Here is a 13,743-nt window from a genome sequence, read left to right as displayed (position 1 = left end):
AATGGACTACAACAAAAGGACATATAACCATAGCAACGAAATAATCAGTTGCTGGAGATCTAATGCAAGCTGGGCTTACCCTTATCGGGATCTTCGTTCCATGTGGCTAGTTGTGAACTCATCTATGAGCGGTGTCATCCAAGCAGATACGATCTTTTCACGTATCGTGTGTATGTGCGCGTGCTGAGGTCATGATCTGTTACGTTGCCCGCTGTCATCACGTATCGTTTTAATAACTCTTCGAGTAACAAGAGCGAAGAAAAGATTACCAAAGACAAGAGCGGATTATCCCCTTGTGGTGCCACTATTAGGAGAGCAATAGTATCCGGACAGGAATTCAGTCTCAATGCATACAGTTGTTGATGATTGAAAGAGGTGGTGAGGGGGGGGGGGATAATAAGCATCAGCTGTTATCTGGCAAAGATAATGTCGGCATCCATCACTGCGATGCTGAAACTGTCATCCGGAGTAATGAACGAGTGGTAAAATGCTTGTTCTGCTCAATGTAATTATTCGCACTGAACAGTTTATTTACATACGTTGCAAAATCCAAAGTAATCCACTTTGCTGGCAAAAGCAATCACGCGTAAAAAATGCTTTTATACGCCCCCGTACATTGTATGCTTTTATTTCAACTTTGTTCTCTTCGTCCAAAATGATGTTGATTTTTTTTTTACCATTGCCATGACGTGCTTGTGTACCACCATAATTTTACGCTTTGTATGTTAATTGTGAACTCCAAATAATGGCCAGCCAGTGTAAACTAAATCGCATTGAAAGATCTTTCTCTCTCTCTTCCCCCTCTTTTGCTACATACCTCGAGCCATTTTTAGCACCTCTCATTGCTCATCGCAGTACTATCCCCTCCCCCACCCCCCGGTTACCCCGTTTCCTTCCATTGTTGACCGACTTTTTCTCCAACTAACGCCAGGTCCTTTCCTTCTCTTTAACTACGCCGTGCTGGCCGTGACGAGCTATGTTTACGCGTGAGTGTGTCCCGTTTTCGACTGAGGGATGTTTACAGGCGGGCGTGGCTGCCTAGCCCCGATTAGAGGTGGAACGTAGAGGGCGAAATTTTCCACTCTTAAATGACCACTGCAGAGTAAACAATGGAGGAAGTGGTTGTGAGACCGAAGAAATGGTCTACTTCTCACCAGCACCAGTTGACCCCCGGGTGACCCCCTGGAGGCAGGGTGTACCCGCTGACCGGACAAACAGCAGCGTCTGCCGTGGGACAAGTATAGCAATGGTTTGTGCAGTCCTTAGTCTGGCTCAATCGAATTCCGATATAATTTTTTTACACGCACTAACTCCGTGTGGGCGTTGACCTGCGCTCACCTCGAGAGGGCAGCACACTCGCAATGCGGTAATCTGACAGAGATAATGCCATCCTGTGTACCAATTATCTTTCATCGCAATATGCGTTAAAAGACAACTGTTTCTGGAAGTCTAAACATTTGGAATTTTTTTTATGGTGATGGCAGAGATTCACTTAAATTGAAGGCGCAACAAATATAGTAAATGTCTGTTAGTATTAGCCATATAGGGACAAGAATAAGAAGGCAACGGGTTTTTGCTGCACCGGTCAAAAGAAAATAATAATAAAATTCAAATTATGCGTTTCCCTTCTCACCTAGGTAACTACCCAGTTTACCTTTGAATTTCTTCAAACTGTCGGAATCGACTACATAAGGAAGCAACTTGTTCAAGTAATCAACAACTCGCTGGCTCAAGGGAAGAGGTTTAGAAGTCCAAACTGTTTACTCAAGGGAAGAGGTTTAGAAGTCCAAACTCAAGGGAAGAGGTTTAGAAGTCCAAACCTCTTCCCCTGTAATTTGAATTTATGGCCCCTATGTTCTGTAATTCTTTAACAGTGAACATTTCTCTGATCCCTCTCAGAGCCTTATAAACCTCAACCAGGTCCCCTGTAAGGTGTCTAATTGCCAAGTTCTGTAGCCCAATGTCTTTTTTTTCAGATGTGGTCTCCATACTTAGACACAGTCTTAACAATTGCATTATACCCTCCCTATCTCTACTGGTGATTGTTCGATAAATCATCGACAGGGTTTTCTTGGCCACTGTTTAAACTGCTCAGAGAACTTCATATCTGCCAGAATCGTAAGTCCTAAAACCCGTTTCTTTCTCTGCAGTTTTTAATTCGACCCCACCAAATCTATAGTTATTTTGGGGTCGATATTCCCCAAATATAAGATTTTTGCATTTTTCTGCATTAAAACATACTTCCTCTTTTCTGACCATTCTTGAAGACTATTCAAGTCATCTTGAAGGAACGCTATTGACACTGATCATTATATCACGCCGTCTATTTCTTCGTCAGATGTTGTTTAGGAAAATCAGAAACAGTAATGATCCAAGAACCGATCCTTGCATATCTTCACTTCTGATGTTACACCAATCTGCAGGATATCCATTAATCGTAGCCTTCTGCTCTGCAGCAACCTTATAATACATCTCCAATCTACCAGTAATCCCAACATGTTCCAGCTTATGCAGTAACCTCTTATGAGTCAAATGCCTTGCTAAAATCCAAATAAACCATATCGAAATTGTTCCACACATTCAGCTCATGAGTAAATGTGTCAAAATAGCTTAGCAGGTTAGTTAAACATGATTTTCCCCTTAACAAGACCATGCTTTGTGTCCTTCAGAATGCCATTTCTATCTAAATATTCCCTGGATTGCATTCTTGATCACTGCCTCCATGATTTTTCCAACCACTGAAGTGATACAGTACTAATTGGTTCATAGTTAACGACTTCACTATTAAAACTGCCTTTATGCATTGGCGATACGTGGCACCTCTCCATTCCAAAGGAATCTCTCCGGAGTTCAAAGATGCTCTCATAATTAACCTCAATGGGTCAATACACTCTCTTGCCACCTCCCTTAAAATTACTAGGTATATGCCATCAACTCCAGGAGCCTTACTTGCCTTTAGGCTCGAAAGTTTTTCTAATAAACAGTCATCTGTAATTTCGAAATCACCGATACGAAGTACCTATTCAATTCAGCAGCAACATCAGCTGGGTTATCTAAGGCTTTCCAACATTCAACACACAAGGGTCCGATCTGATTCGCTTTCATCTTCTTTGTATTCACGTAAAATGTGTGTACATCATTGGAAGATAGCATTAGGAGGAGTGGTAAATTATTTGACGTCTTTCTATGGTGAAATGGTAAGCTGCGGCGATAATGGGAACATTTAAAGACTTTATATTTTTTTTAGGGTGATTCTATGCACGAAAGGTATTAGGACCTGTAGTACTTAGCACAGAGCATGGGTTGAAGGCCAAGAAGACAGAAGGTACTCGCTGACATTAGATTGTAATTTTGGGGAAATACGTACGAAGGAAGGTTTGTTTTGAAAGAACAGAAGTAGAAGAAGAATTAGTTCTGTGAGTTTGGCAGTGAACAGATGCAAATTGCTTCCAACACGTGTTTGGAGAAGAGCGGAGGAATTACAGATGACAATGCCTATGGAAGTATCTACAGAAAAGGCTTGCAGTAGAAACGGAACGTCTATGAGAAGAGTGGGTCTTAATTAACCTGACTGCCCTCTTTTGGATGAAGTCGAGGGCATAACTGCGTAAAGCAATTTTATGTTTCCAAAATAAATTTAAAATAGGTTAACGAACGAACGAACAAAGAGGGGTTTCTGAGGTAACACACCTGGAGCGATTCCTCCAAAACCTCTCTTAGGGGCTAAGAGAGGTTTTGGAGTCACCATCCCAGGTGTGGGAACCATATCCTCTGGCAGAGAAGGAAAGAGAAACCTGATTTGCATCACCAAACTCTTAGAAGGAGATTGTATAAAATCCGAACATATGAACAATCTTCGTAACCTTTTGGTCCCTTTAAAATGCAGCTTATACGAGCATTTTTAAATAGATTAGCTACGCTTTAATATTTGTGGATGAAGTTCCTCTTTTGATTCGATCATAGCCGAATGGTCAAAGTATAGAATTACACACACTGCGAGTTCGAATCCACGTAATACTACCAAATATAGTAATATTCTTGTAGCCATTGATTTTCTACCTCTTCTGATCCTACACCACTATCTCAGAGTATAAACAGAATGTTATTTTTTTATTTTTATACTCTAGACGAAAGTTAAGGTATGGTCAAGTTTACTCTTTGTGCAGAATTTCAGTTCTGCGTAGGTCAGTGTAATTCTTCCAATACTTCACCTCCTGCGACTAACCAGCAATTGTCCAAGCGTGATAATTAGGTAGTTCTCATTAATGAACTCGAGTATTTTTCTAGACCATACAAACCACCTTTTACAACAATGCGTTCATACCTCGAATGAATCTAAGCAACTCAATCTAATCCGTAATTCAGAAAAGATTGGAACTGAATAGCAAACAGTGCAGCAGATTTTGTTTTACATTTCTATATATACATTAAAAAAGTTTTCCTCCTAGTGATATTTATTCGAGCCAGTGGGAGAAGAGGGTGAGGCAATTACGTCACTATTAATGCAATTAATTATTAACAACTGCCTCCATAACGTTCACCAACCTCTTGCACGTGATTCACAGTCTAACATTTGATGTTCCATTGTAACGTTTTTGTATATTAATGAATATTCTAGTCCTGCTCTTTCGGATGCAACAATATTTCTCATGCATTATGGGAACCCGAAGCAAAAGGCCTTTTCCTAAGTGACCTATGTGAACTCAGGTAAATAATTACATAGTGATGTTGGTTGAAGTCCAGTATAGGAACTTCGATGAAAGACAGGCGAAGGCACCTCCGTTTTCTGATTGTTTGTGTCGTTGAGGAGGGGGGGGGCTTAGCTTAGGTAGGGTGTTTATCCCTCCATCCTGCTGTTTTAAAATGGGAAAACGAGTTCCCGATTTAAAAACAGCGGCAAATGTGGAGAAAAACACCCTAGGCATATCAACCTAGGAGGACAGGGGCGGGGAAACCAGTGGCATCTGTCAATCACTGTTTTGCTTGCCGCCATGTTGGAGGGTGTACACCGTTCTGGAGTTTTACCGTGATGTTTATTCGACCTTGAGAATGTCGCGCACTACAAATGCCCAGGTGTGTCTTTTACGTATTAAAGATTTGACTTACTCCGTATACCTCTAATTTTACGTAGAAAAGCGTGCGCGGGGGTGGGCGAAGCACCGTAGTACCTTATTATTTTACAATAATGATTCACAAAATTTAAATTCATTGTATTTTCGGAAGATTGCCTCTGTAGTCTGTTAATTCAAGCCACCCGAGAGAAGTGATAAGTACACACCCTCTACGCTGTATGAATCATTAAGAGTTGTTTAAAACAATAATTATCTCGTTGAAGGTAAAAAGTATTATCGTTTCACACGTCACTGGGGTCCTACAAGGTTCTCCTTTGGGACCTTTACTGTTTTAAAAATATTTGTGCGATTTATTAATCCACATAGAACTCATTTCTAGATATGTACAATTATTAGCACCAGTAAGAACTTATTCAGATCCCAGGAAAAAATATTAATGGGTTGAATGAAAGACAAAAGTGGGAATTTATTAAGAATACTACTCCACTCTACTTAATGTATCAAGCAAAATTATCAGTTCATTGGTTCTTAATAAATGTATTTAAATGGTGAAAAGGATTTACAAAAGTAAAAATCTTAATAATAAATATTTTTATATTGAGTTACGGGTTCAACCGAGGACGCTGGAACATTTTTTGTTGAGTTAAACTACCTGCATGATGTCCTTTAATGATGCAGCTGGTTTAAAGTGTTCTGTGCAGGTAACAGCTGTTGGAAGGTTTCATGAGCGCAGAGAGAGAGAGGGCGTGGTGTCAGGGCTACTTTACAAGTTCCATTCAATGGCCATACCTATCTCTAATAGCATCTGCCCGAGTCCCATTGAGCGAGATGCAGGATGAGAAGAATGCCTCCTCTTCCCGCATGAATATTTGATCCGTTGAGGATAGCGAATGTAGGCTGACCGAATGAATTTAAACTGGATTCGAAAGGGAGATCCTAATCAAACGACAAGTGTTCTTCTCTAGCTCGACCAATGTGCCGCCTGGCGACAGACGGTCGAACTATGGCAATTTTGTGAACTGAAACCCGCAGTCCCCGTTAGATGGTGCCCTCTAGCAGCAGGAAGAGGATGCGGTGGCAGCTTCCAACGTGTAGAAGACGCGAGTTTCCTCGTTGTATCTCCGAAAGGAGGATGACATCTGACAGAAAGGACAAGAAGAAAATGCAGCTAAGATGCTGTTGGCACACGGCTTTTAACATTCCCGCGTGGGAACGCGCTCTCCTCCATGTGACCCCGAGCACGTGGTGAGAAACCAGACTCCGTAGAGAGTCAGTCCACCCGGGGCGATATGGCACCGGCCTGGGTTGAGACCTGCTTTTCCTGCTTCGGGTGTATTAGCAGCCGTATCACGGCTTGTCAAGCCTGCCTATTAGACAGTCACGAGGTTCGTCTTTTTCCCTTAACCCTCTTCTTCCCCTTGTGGGCGGCGCTGTAGGTGTGGGAAAACGTCCACGGAGACTACGATGCTACCGGTTGTACCGACCTGTCGGTCCGATTTAAGGTCGTCGTCGAGCTTGCTGACCCAGTCGGCCAGCGAACTCGGGGTGTCGAGGAAAATGCGCGCACAAATGGCGGCAGGATGAGAGGAACGCTAAATCGATGCTTCCACGCGAGGGTGAACTCGTGTCTCGAAGGTGAATTAAGACGGTAGTCGTAACCCTCTTAGTTCGTTGTCTGGGGATGACCGATATCACCCTTCTATTGCCATTGACACAATCAATAGACTTGTAATTAGTTGAAACAACTTTGCCCTGTTTCAACTTGCACTAACATTAAAATTTTAGCTTCTTTCAACTTGTGTCAATATTAAAACTTCTACCACTTATTAAACTGTACTAAATACATTTTTTTTTTTTTTTTTTTAACAGGTGAAAAGCCTTACACGTGCACATGGGAGGGATGCACGTGGAAGTTTGCTCGGTCAGACGAATTAACTCGCCACTACCGGAAACACACAGGCCAGAAACCATTTAAATGTCACTTGTGTCAAAGGTCGTTTTCCCGGTCCGATCACTTATCGCTACACATGAAGAGGCATTAGTGGCACTTGACAAACACAGGGTGTGGAGGAGAATGGTAAGTAAGCGGCATTGCTGCTAGGCAACTCTTGTTGTTGTTGTTGCTCAAATCTGGGCACATTTTATTTTGCTTATTTAAAACGCTCTTAGGAATAAATACTCCAATTATGTTAAAGTATTAAAATATTAGTCATTATGTTAAACACATACGCAATGACATCATGGCCTGAGGAATTGGAATCTAGAAATGAGTTGTAGGCTCTTGAAATCGATGATGCGAAGGGCGGGATGGTTGTATTTGTTGTTGGGAATTTGCAGTAGTGGAGATTATTTTGGAACGAACCTTGTAATGTAACCACTCCTGGGGGGAGCTAGTGAAGATGTTCTGCTCTTCTGGAGGTGCTTTTTACGGTAATGGATTTGGTTATATTAAACGATCCCTGGCATGAGAAAAGGAAATCCATTCTTCATGTCATCTTTGTGACCTACAAGCTCTTAAAGTTTTCCTTTGTATTGTTTCTAAGAGAAGTGGCAGCAGCCCAATCTGTGCAATCCAAATCAGTATTACATTCCAGATAAGCATTAGTATAAACAGTTTTGATTGTAGTTCAGTTTCGAAAGGCATCGTACTTACAGCTGGCTTTTGTGTATTTTCACATGAACGAAGCACCCATAAAACAAGTATAAGCTATTTGGGTTTCTCTCTATCCAGAGAAACAAATCGCGTATCGGAATTAGTGGTTATAGTGTAAGGATCGGTTTTTCATGGAGGAACAGAAACTCTATGTTTGTTTCAGATTAAATGAAGCTGCTGTAGAAACAACAAATATAGAATGTCAATAAATTATTCACCCCATTTTAACTCTTAATAAATTCGTTATTTTAGGAGCTGTCTTAAAACGGATTTCGCAATTAATACCACAACTCAAGAAATTTTTATTAAGTAGACTACCATAGTTCAGTCAACTCCCACGTGACCCCCATTAATAGCACGCAGAGCATCAAGGCGATAGATGATTTCGTTCCAAACATTAGGAAGCATGTCTTGCATGATGGAAGCTAATGTCTCTTCAATCCGGTATTTTAATTCTGTGATGTGATTAACCTTCTTTGCATACACTCTATCCTTTATCTAGCCACATAAAAAGAAATCCAGAGGCGGGGGAGCGAGGAGGCCATGGAATAGGGCCATCTCGTCCAATCCAAAGAGAAGGAAACTTTTCATTGAGGAACCTGTGCACTTCTTAATGATCCCCCATATACGGCAATAATGCTTCTTAATGTTTGGAACGAAATCATCTATCGCCTTGATGTTCTGCGTGCTACTAATGGGTCTCAACGTGGAAGTTGACTGAATTCTGGTTGAACTGTGGTAGTCTACTTAATTAAAACAAAAATTTCTTGAGTTTTGTTATTAATTACCGAAAATAACGAATTTATTAAGACTTACAATGGGGTGAATTATTTTAGGACTAGAAACTGATCGAAAGACATGATGCTTCTAAAAGTATTTGTTCATCATGAATATATACTGAGAGTCTCTCTTTCGGAATTTTTGAATGTCTGTTTTGTATCGTTGCCTCAAGGCAACACTCTGGTTTCCATGCTATCTCAAAGCTCGATACTTTGGAAATCAGTGAGCATATGCAAGACACTGAAAATAAATAAAATTGATAGACTGCATATACATTATTCCATTCTATTTGAAAAAATGTCCTAGTTTAGAGGAGTTATAATTGTTTTGAAAGTCAGAATAGCAAGATGTTTTTGTAGTGTTAAAACTGTCAAATAAACGAAGTAGTAATTTGAAAAATTATACTCGTTTATGTCTTAGGAACAGTTTGGTTCCTCCAATGACAAAGACGAACTTTTCTTCATCAAGACGAGTTATGGTCACATTAGAAATGAAACATTTATCCATAAGTCGATTTAATACAAATAAGATCACTGAAGAAGCAAAAGGTGAATCTGTCATTTATTTAAAATTCAGGGCTGCGTTGTGATGACTGTTTCACGATTATTGGTCTTTCATTATTGCAAGCGGATGATGGTAGCTTCTATTTAACACATTCATTGCGACTGGTGAATAATGCATCGAATCTAAGTGAACAGACAAGTGTTTTGGGGAATAAAATCTCCCAAAAGCAAGCATATGGCTACCTATAATATCTATTTCTCTATATACGCAGTATATTCAAAATGATCTTTCTTCTCTTCTTCCCAGAAAATAAGTGAATATTCTTTGAACAGCATTTCTTTCGAAATAGAATCCTTGATTGTCATTCAACTTTTGAATGTACTGTGTATTTGCTTCGAAACAATTTTTTTTTTAGATAAATGGTAATTAATTAATTAATTAACAACCGTTTATTTTAAAAAGTGTCAGAAATCCAAGATCTGTGGGTTTTTCGAATGGTTGCATCGTCAGTTTGGCCATGGTGTCAAAAGGAAGGAATGTCAAGTTTAGACAGTGTCGCTATTAAGAGGATTCTCTATGCAGAATAAAATCTATTTTTAGCATGGCTCAAGGCTTTGCACAGCTATATCTGGCGGTAGTCAATAGAACAGCTTTCAATTCACAATGGGCCGTGCTTTTTTTGTGGCGTGCATTGGAAAACCCAACGTGTCTACCTATCCTAGCACTATAGCAACAAATACGACCATGTTGTATTTTTTTTTTTCTCTGTAGATTAAACATGCTATTGTTGTATTCTTTGTCAACGAGATTCAAATGCAGAAGGACTACTGGATAAAGTCTAAAGAAACACGGTTATCATTGATCTATAGAGAAAATGAATCTACTTTCAGTTCATGCGAAGAATGGAAAACCCTTATTCTATCAAAACAGATAATCAATATTCTCTCTCTAACTCAATCTTATTTTGCTCTTGGTGATGGTTAGCTAACGATACAAAGACTCCCAAAACTTTCGTCTTTAAATAGCCTAGACAATCAGCTAGTAGTTCATTGTAGTGTAGAGTAATCTGATGCTTATTGGTTTTTAAGCTAGACATATAATCCAATTCTTCTATTTATTTATTATTTTTTCTTTCAGATATTCGATATCAAGACTCTCGTGCTAGCTCCCTAGCCGCAGTTCCTGTATCTAGAACAACCGATCAGAGGGTTTAATCTGAAGTACCAAGGCCAGCATTTTTTTTCCCTTTATCTTTGAAGTGTATCCATGGCTACAAGCCGAGATTCGTCTGATGGAGTATCCAACACCACAAAACAGCCTCATCTCGAAATGACTGCTTGCATTGCGCCCCCTCCCCTTAGGAAGAACGCTCCACCTCTTTACAACCATATGACACGGGTTCAAGTGGCAAGTTGGATGTCACCACCCACCCTCCTGCAATTTCGTGACCAATCGTTTGACGCCCCGAAGAAATTTCGGGAAGACAAGTGTGCAGAAGCCTCTATTTAGGTATGCCCTGAATATTCATGCTTTTCCCCCTCCCTCCTTTATCTCTCCCACTTCACGAGTATCCTCAATCAGACAGCGATGGACTGACAATGCATGAGAATGTGCTGCCCCCTGTTGACAATGGTGTGTTCCAAACTAGGGCTTCCTTGTTGACAAGTGCATTTTTGCACGACTTTCAAAGACAAAAACTGTGTAGTATTATTATGTTGTGTATGTCTCTTATCAGCAGGACAAGGGGGAAATGACGACTTGACCCCCTTTATCCAGCTTTTGACAAAGGCCAGTCAAATCTAAGGTCGCCTACCTATATATATATATATATACACAAACACACACCTTTATATGTATATTATAAATATATATATACGTTCAGTGACATCTTGGAGTACAAAACCAGAATATTCTCAAGATATATTAAGTTTTTTTTTTTTTTGTATCTATATCAGATACTTTAAAAAAAATAACCTTGTTCCCTCTCAATCAGAATACGAAAAAAAAAAAAGGAATTTTTTTTTCTAATTTTTCATACGAACGAATATACGTAACAAATATTGATAATTCACATTTTCTTAATTATAGATTTCGGAAAGAAATATTGCTAAGATGTACACGTTGTTGTTTTTTTTGTTTTTCAGCGTTAAAAAAAAAAAAAATCTTTGAACGATCGCCAGCGATTTGGCGGATATTAGGATAGTGTATAATCTAATGACCAATACTGCCATCTGGCGGTAGGTTGATGTACTGCTGCTGCTCAAGGACACTGCCATGAATTTTTATGTAATTTCAGCTACGAAGGGCTACCTTCGAAGAAAACAAAAAAAAAACATTGTAACTTGATGCCCGCCGGTAGATGGCGCCACAAACATCCGTGGGTGAAAACGAATGTTAAGCTATTTAAGATGAACAAATAATATTTAACAGTGAGGTTAAAATATTTATTTTTGTTGTATATTTGATATTCATGAGCAGACTTGAGCATGCAGTGGGAGTGTCTTGTTTTTATTTGTATTTTTACATCAGTTTTGTTTGTCGAACAAATAGTGTTTTATCTATATGTCGATGCTAAATTTGTGGTACTTGTGTTTGACCTTTTATTCCCGATCAAATTTCTAAGTGAAAGTAGATGTTTTAAGGTCTGTGATAAATCCATTCCATTAAAATAAGCAGTACAATACCGTGCTGCCATCTGGTGTCAAAAATCTTAACTTCAGTAAAGCGCGGCCAAAACAAAATAAAATAAATATATATATTTTGAGGGAAGAATTTTTTTCTTCTGCGGCTCTTGCTCAAGCTTAATATCTGCCTCCCGCATTAATGTGAACCCTGTCGGGTCTTTATAAGAACATTTTCTTGTACCTCTTTTAGAGATAGATGTTTAAAAATGAGGGAAAAAAAAAAAAAAAACCTAATCTTTCACAAGGATTTGTTTATTGTACTATAACTGTTGATCTGTTTCTTAGGTTCTTTTTAATCAAAGTATTTTATCTTTTCCTAAAAGAGAAAAAAAAAAATCTTAATTTTGTTAAAATTTTTCTTCACCGCACTCACGATTGTTTTTTTTTTTTTTTCGCACATGAACAAAATCTGAAGCCACATCACTGTGTGCCTTCAAAAAAAGTCTTCAGACTGAAATTTTTAACATCAATGTTGATCTCGTGAAAGGTGACGTAATAGTTATAATAGTATAGTTTTGATTTCCTATCGAGACCGAAGAAACATTGATTATTAAGAACGTTTTATGAAGTTTTCTATAGATGGCGCCACTAGCCGCATTCATGAACGGTGTTTGTAATGCAAACAACAAAATATGACATCGTGCAGTTAACGGCTGTATTTATCGTTATTTAATTTTACTATCAGTCTCTCCTATTTAAGCTTACTGAACTATTTCTTACAGTCATTAGAATGGGCATTATTATTTGTTTTTTTTATCGTATAGTCTTGTCTTCTGGAGATAGTTCGTAAACGGTTTTATTGAATTAGAAATACCAGTGGGTATTAACTTAGGTGCCACTCTAGCTTTAAAAGTTTGGCTTCTTTTTTTTTTCCCTTTAGTTCTATGAAAGTTGCGTTTCTTTCCAGTTCACATCTAGTTATTTAATTGTCCATCAGGTGGCACTCTTGTTCCTTTGGTGCGATAAATTAAAGGAAATCGTGTTAAGAAATGTAATCTTCTGAGGGCATAGTATGCGCCTAACTTTAATGAACAAGTATGCATTATTTAAATCGAACAAACAACAGAATTTTTTAATCTTTCTCAGAAATGAAGAGAAAAAAAATATATTTTTAACGTGACACGGATATGATAGTTGCTTACCGGCCCGGGGAAGTTAAAAAAAAAGATAAAAAGACATTCCATCAAATTGCTCAGGATAGTCAATCCACTCGAGCGCTATATCTCCTATTGAAAGGAACTGGAGTTTTTACCTTAAATGCAAACTGTTCGTGTAGTGAGAACAAAGCACACAAGGCGTTTGATAATCGAAAAAGGCGACTCAGATATAACTAAACAAATTATTAAAAAAAAAAAAAAAGGCTCAAATTTGTTACTTTGAAGAATATATATATAAAATATTCCGAATGTGTGCACCGGTGTGTATGCGTGAGTGCGTGCTACTACGGATGATATGATGCCATATACATTCCTTATGGACAGGACGGCTGGTTAGACAGTCTGTCGTCTGGTTGGATGACGCCTGCAATGCGGAAGACCTCAGAAACTAAGTTATACATACATGATATATATTTTGTACTCCTGTAACATAAATAAATCCGTGATAAATATGACTGTTGAGTCCTGTCACTTGTTTTGCAACTTTAAACAACATTTCATACAAACTAAACACACTTCAGAATTCTTAAAAGTAGTATTTCTCATTCAAAGAGAAGGAGAGTTTGAAGCTGTAAAAACAAACTGCTTGGATACCGTATTTGCTAGAATATTTTCATGATTTTTTTTTAATATATCCTTATGGAATCAACTATCTGGATTTTTTGTTACGAGAATTGGTTTTTCTCCAGCACATTTGTACGACATCACTTCGAGAGGAATGGTAAGAAAGGGAATTCCTTTACAAAAACTACACTCCCCTGCCAAAAGTATCTTTTTTTTTTTTTTAAGATCACGGCTTTCGGATATGGGAATGTTCAAGTAGGAAGAAATGCTTTTGAGATCCTGACTTCGGACGTGGTAAGACTGGAAGTAATCTAATTACCTTTGTACAA

At 38.7% G+C, this 13,743-nt stretch overlaps 1 protein-coding gene across 1 annotated transcript in view; it reads left to right on the top strand.

Annotated features, from left to right (window-relative positions):
• The window catches only part of LOC150080727 (uncharacterized), a 269,174-nt gene extending 258,285 nt beyond the window's left edge, over positions 1-10,889 (top strand). Inside the window, exons 8-9 of the mRNA XM_090381152.1 lie at positions 6,942-7,149; positions 10,147-10,889. Of these exons, the coding sequence (XP_090237278.1) occupies positions 6,942-7,114 (173 nt within the window). The 3' untranslated portion in view covers positions 7,115-7,149; positions 10,147-10,889. The remainder of the gene's footprint in view (positions 1-6,941; positions 7,150-10,146) is intronic.
• The last annotated feature ends 2,854 nt before the right edge of the window (positions 10,890-13,743 follow it).

This window comes from Mastigoproctus giganteus, chromosome 9, assembly GCF_048544385.1.
Source record: "Mastigoproctus giganteus isolate SK-2022 chromosome 9, ASM4854438v1, whole genome shotgun sequence".
In the NCBI taxonomy this organism is placed as follows: domain Eukaryota; kingdom Metazoa; phylum Arthropoda; class Arachnida; order Uropygi; family Thelyphonidae; genus Mastigoproctus; species Mastigoproctus giganteus.
This window is presented reverse-complemented; position numbering and strand designations above follow the sequence as displayed.